The sequence below is a fragment of the Thamnophis sirtalis genome, unplaced genomic scaffold (assembly GCF_051295495.1).
Source record: "Thamnophis sirtalis isolate CommonGarterSnake01/CBP01778 unplaced genomic scaffold, rThaSir2_p1.2 scaffold_2, whole genome shotgun sequence".
Lineage (NCBI taxonomy): Eukaryota > Metazoa > Chordata > Lepidosauria > Squamata > Natricidae > Thamnophis > Thamnophis sirtalis.
In genome coordinates, this window is record NW_028261382.1 from 8990436 (window position 1) to 8996435 (window position 6000).

Consider the following 6000-nt stretch of genomic DNA (forward strand, 5'->3'; position numbering starts at 1 on the left):
AAGAAAGAAAGAAAGAAAGAAAGAAAGAAAGGCAGTGGTGGGATTCAAACATTTTTACTACCATTCTGTGGGCGTGGTTTGGTGGGTGTGGTGTGGCTTGGTGGGCGTGGCAGGGGAAGATTACTGCAAAATCTCCATTCCCTCCCCACTCCAGGAGAAGAATACTACAAAAACTTCATTCCCTCCCCACTCCAAGGGAAGGATACTGCAAAATCCCCATTCCTTCCCCTCTCCAGGGGAAGGATGCTGTAAAATCCCCATTCCCTCCCCACTCCAGGGGAAGGATACTGCAAAATCCCCATTCCCTCCCCACTCCAGGGGAAGGATACTGCAAAATCCCCATTACCTCTCCACTCCAGGGGAAGGATACTGCAAAATCTCCATTCCCTCCCCACTCCAGGGGAAGGATACTGCAAAATCCCCATTCCCTCCCCACTCCAGGGGAAGGATACTGCAAAATCCCCATTCCCTCCCCACTCCAGGGGAAGGATACTGCAAAATCCCAATTTTCTCGCAATCAGCTGAGACTCAGGAGGCAGAGAATAGATGGGGGCGGGGCCAGTCAGAGTGGTATTTACCGGTTCTCTGAATTACTCAAAAGTTCCACTACCGGTTCTCCAGAACTGGTCAGAACCTGCTGAATACCACTTATGAGGGAGGGAGGGAGGGAGGGAGGGAGGGAGGGAGGGAGGGAGGGAGGGAAGGAAGGAAGGAAGGAAGGAAGGAAGGAAGGAAGGAAGGAAGGAAGGAAGGAAGGAAGGAAGGAAGGAAGGAAGGAAGGAAGGAAAGACGATGGCTAGAACTATAGACTTAGGGCGCCTGGGGTCTTTTTCTGGGATAATCAATACGAGACTCTTAAGAACTCCTAAGTCATGTGCCCAGAAGAGTATAAACTATGCAAATACGCAAATAAGCAAATCCTCCCCCAAACAAGGAAGACATAGCAATGTCATTTCAAAACGATGCATAGACTATAATTCATCTTTAAACGTTTCATTTAATCATTCAATGTACTTTTCAAAAAAAAAAATTAAGACAGACTTGAATTAATCTACACAAGAGCTTATTCCAGTCTAGGACAGCCGAGTTTATTCTTTGCAAAGTAAACAACCACAATAAAGATTTTTTTTTAAAAAAAAAAGTTCTGCTTTTGCTTCCTCTTAGATACAGTCAAAAGAGGCTGGAAAGATATTTTTTTCCCTTCCACTTCTCTGAAAATGGTTTTGGTCTTGGAAAAGTTTTGAACTTTCTGGAGCCTGAAGGATTGGGAAGGAGAAAGTAGTCAAAATACCGGTGTGTGAAATGTCACAAAATGGATCAGTGACCCATTTGATCTGTCCACAATCCAAAAACAAAAGGAAGTAAAAGTATGTAATTCTTGTAGTCCATCATCAGGAGGTTAGTGTACTTCCCAAATGAATGTTCTAGAATATATTAAAATGATGCCAAAAAGAAATCACAGCCTTATTTTTCCCCCTCTTTCCATTACCATTTATATACGGATGGACACAGAATGAGTGCATCTTCCCAACAATAATATCTTACCAACGTACAAAAATCCAGATATTGCAATTCTAATTAAACTAAAATGTCTGCTTTCATAGTCATCCTGCTAGTCAACAATTGTATGGGTTGCATGCCTTGTGAAATCTCCCTTTCTTTTTCACATTGTGCACACACCCCATGTGCGCACAAACACACAAGACACACACACACACACAACTTCAGAAGGAGCTTTTTAAGAAGACATTAAACAACCATGCATCCAAAATAATACAGGGTCTCCTGCTTAAGCAGATGATTGGACTAGAAGACCTCCAAGGTCCCTTCCAACTCTGTTATTCTGAATATATGTTATTCTGTACACACACACATACACACACACAAGTTAAAGGTTCCCCTTGCACATATGTGCTAGTTGTTCCCGACTCTAGGGGCGGTGCTTATCTCCATTTCAAAGCCGAAGAGTCAGCGCTGTCCGAAGACGTCTCCATGGTCATGTGGCCGGCATGCCTAAACGCCGAAGGCGCACGGAACGCTGTTACCTTCCCACCAAAGGTGGTTCCTATTTTTCTACTTGCATTTTTAACGTGCTTTTGAACTGCTAGGTTGGCAGAAGCTGGGACAAGCAACGGGAGCTCACTCGGATACGCGGTGCTGGGGATTTAAACCGGCGAACTGCTGACCTCTCTGATCGACTTCAGTGTCTTAGCCACTGAGCCACCATATACATACATACATTACATTACATTACATTACATTACATTACATTACATTACATTACATTACATTACATTACATTACAGATATTCAGAATAACAGAGCTGGAAGGGACCTTGGAGGTCTTCTAGTCCAACCCAATATTCATGCACACACTTGGTCACTCTTCACCAAATCACAAGAAGGGCCAATGTGAAAAAAGGCAACAACCGGCACCATTTGTAAGTAAGCTCTTAAAATCTTCAAGAAAGGCTCACCAGAATCTCTAGATGCTTCGTAAAAAGGCGTTCCCCCCCCCCACTTTTCAATTGACAGTAAAACTCCTGGACCTTGGACCTTTCCGGTCCCATATTCAAATGCAAAATCCTGAAGGGAGCCCAAATTTGTCACTCCCAATGCATGGCCAAAAGAGAATGTTTCGTATGTCAGCCACTTAAAAGCCAAATTGTATGCATGTGTTCTTGAAAAGAACATTCCCCAAAATTCCACAGGACTTACCCTGATTTATTAAGTCTTAGCAGCTTTGTAGTTTAACCATAATACACAAGACCACAGCACAAACAGAAAACAAGATGCAACATTATAAACTCCAAATGAATCCACTTAGTGAAAGCAAACACACTCAGTTCTACAGATATCCCAAGTTTATTAACTGAATTATCACAGAGAAGACTTGCCGAGCCTAAATATTGGTATTGTTCTCAAGAAGAGACTGGATATCCATTGGTACAGGGTCCCCTGCTTAGGCAGGGGGTTGGACTAGAAGGCCTCCAAGGTCCCTTCCAACCCTCTTATTCTGTTCTAAATATGCACAATCTGCAATAGCATAGTAGGATGCTCACTGCACATCAAAAACCAGGGACAATGAATGAATGACCTGACAATCTTTAGAACTTTAAAACAACATCTCTCGCGAATGGAACACCAACTTTAGTGAGACAACAGTTTGCGGCTGTACACCCCTCCATATTTATAGAGAGCAGTGGTTCTCAACCTTCCCAATGCCGCGACCCTTTAATACAGTTCCTCATGTTGTGGTGACCCCCAACCATAAAATTGGTGTCTCGGTTCCTAAGACCATCGGAAATATGTGTTTTCCGATGGTCTTAGGCGACCCCTGTGAAAAGGTCGTTCTACCCCCCCCAAAGGGGTCCCGACCCACAGGTTGAGAACCACTGATATAGAGTAACATAGCTGGGGTTGAAATCAGATCGTCTGCATCCAAATGCAATTATGGAAACAAGCACAAGATAGGAAGATATGCACCTGTTTTAAATGTTTCTCTACACCTCCCTAAGTACCAAAAGGTAATGCTAGAAGTTATCAGGAGCTTAGCAGCCATTCTGTTCGTCGGAATTTAAAGCAACTTAACTCTGAAGGGCACCCCAAAACCTCACCAACTGCTCAGACTATTCATTTCTCTCTTCTCCGTGTTCAATACATATAGAAATCCCACTTCTGGCAACTGTTTTCCAGGAATTTAAGATTCTCTCTCTCTCCTCTCTCTCTCTCTCTCTCTCTCTCTCTCTCTCTCTCTCTCTCACACACACACACACACACACACACACTTAACCAGGGCAACATATATTTTTTTGGCAAGAATGGTAGCAAGTGAAATATTCTCCTTACAAACAATACATTTCTTGGGATGTATCTTGGGATTGTATCCCCCATCTTGGGAGAGGAAAAAGGGGAATAGTGCAATTTCACAGCAGTTTACAGCAAATGCTGACTTTTCCCAGTCTGGAGAGGTTTCGCCACTTCTCTACCCCTTAAACTATTTCCAAGTTGAGCTTTAACCCTTCCCTGAATCAGCCTATCCCACAGTCTTAACTGTCAAAACCAGGAAGAGAAACTGGTGACAAACTGAACCGCCAGACGGGGCAGCAAATGAGTTTGATAAATAAAGGGCCGTTGCAATAAAAGGCGCATTCTCTTAAGATGCTGCGGGATTTTTTTTATTATTATTATTTTTTTGGCGTGGAAAGGAAAGTCAGGTTTTTTTTTTGCACTAATTCGGGCCAGCTGACTGAGCCCCGTTGGAAGCAAGCTACAGTTTCCTGGGACTCCAGCTGTGTACAGAGTCTCTCTTTCCACCTCTGCATCCTTTTTCTAGCCCCGTTGCCGGGGAGACAGCCAGGGGGGGATGCTATCTCCCAGACAACCCCCTGCATCCTTCAGAAGCAAGGGAGCCCATTGGGCGTCTCTCCCATCCCTTGGCAAGTCAGGTGGGGCAGAAAGATTCCCCCAGCCCTTAAGAAGCAAAGCGGGGGGGGGATTTGTCCCATTTCTGGAAAGTTGGGTCCCGAGGATCAGCGGGTCCCGATTCCAGCCAGCTTCAACCCTCCAGGTGTGCAGGACGGGGGGGCGCAGAAGACCTCTTTGACAGCTCCACATCTGGAGGCTGCTGGCTAGCCAGTTGAGAGAGACCCAGCTGCGGGATTGGGGAGCAGGGTGGAGAGCTGGGGAGGGTCCCGACGGTTGGTCCTGCCCTTCCCCTGTGGACTTTCCCCCCCCGTCCCCCCCTCCATCCCCGGCACTTACCCTTTCAGCGCGTCGTGCCCGGCGGCAACCCCCGCTTGCCCTCTTCTCTTGGCTCTGCTGGCCCGGCTGTTGGTCTCCTTGGCGGCGAAGGGGGAAGAGGCGGCGGCGGCTGGGCCCTCCGCGGCTCTCAGGCTGCCTTCGGCGGCGGCGGCGATCCCCTCGCCCGGGGAAGGCGAGGCGAGCAGCAGCCCGGAGAAGCCCCAGGCGATGGTCACGAGCAATCTGCCCAGCCGCATCTCGGCGGTGGCGAGGATGCCCGGTGGCGCGGCTGTCTCCCTTCTCCTCCTCCTCCTCCTCCTCCTCTTCTGGTCCTGCCTTGCACGGCTGCCCCTCGCCCTGGGATCGCGCCCGCGCCGCTGCAAAGGGCTCGCTCCTCGCCCGGCTCCTTCCTTCTTTCTTTCCTTCTTTCCTTCCCTCCTTCCTTCCTTTCTTTCCTTCCTTGGCTAACCCGGGGCGCTCAGCAGAGGCTCTTCCCTACCGGACCTGAGTGAGGGGGAAAAGAAGGACGAGAGAGCCCCGTTAGACGGCCGGCAGTTCCAGTCTTGGCAAGCGAGCCCCGTCCTCCCCCACGCGCGAGCAACGCCCCTTCCCCAAGCGGGCGCCCGCTGCAAAAAAAAGAAAGGATGCCCGCGCGCGCTGACAGCCGCCTCGGGAAGAGGAGAAGCGCTTTTCCCTCCCTCCTTCTCCTTCTTTTCCTTCTCCTTCTCCTTCTTCTTTTGCCCCACCGCAAAGCCTCCCAAGCCCCGTCCCGGGAAGGAGCTTGTACCCACGGGAGACGCTGCCGCCGCTTCTCCGCCTCTTGCAAACGCTCGCAGCCACCGCATCCAGCGCTCCGCTCGCCCGTCCGCCTTCCAGGCTCGCTCGCTCTGCCTTCGCCCGCTTTTCCCTCCGCCACCTCCACCTCCTTGTCCCCTCCCCTCTGCTCTCTCTCTCTCTCTGCCCCCTCCCTCTTTCTCTCTCTCTCTCTCGGGCTCCCCCCACCCCTCAACTAACCCCCCCACAACTCTTCAAGTATCGTAGCCCTTTTCTCTCGCGAGAGAGGAGGAGGACCAGAACAAGAGCAGAGAGAAAAAAAGAGGAGAAGAAGGAGGAGAAGGAAGAGCTAGTCTCCCCAAAAATGGGAGGGGGAGAGAGAGAGAAGAAGAAGAAGAAGGTGGGGGAGAAAAGAAAAGCCTCCGCCCACCAGGCTCTTCCTTCTGCCGCGGGTACTCTCCCTCTCTCCCTCTTACCCCAGCA

At 49.1% G+C, this 6000-nt stretch overlaps 1 protein-coding gene across 1 annotated transcript in view; it reads right to left on the reverse strand.

The window, feature by feature from the left end:
* The window catches only part of FBN1 (fibrillin 1), a 217169-nt gene extending 211514 nt beyond the window's left edge, over positions 1 to 5655 (reverse strand). The window contains exons 1-2 of the mRNA XM_087704207.1: positions 5535 to 5655; positions 4765 to 5247 (exon numbers count right to left, since the gene is read on the reverse strand). Coding sequence (XP_087560333.1) covers positions 4765 to 5000 — 236 coding nt within the window. The 5' untranslated portion in view covers positions 5001 to 5247; positions 5535 to 5655. The remainder of the gene's footprint in view (positions 1 to 4764; positions 5248 to 5534) is intronic.
* Positions 5656 to 6000: the final 345 nt, after the last annotated feature.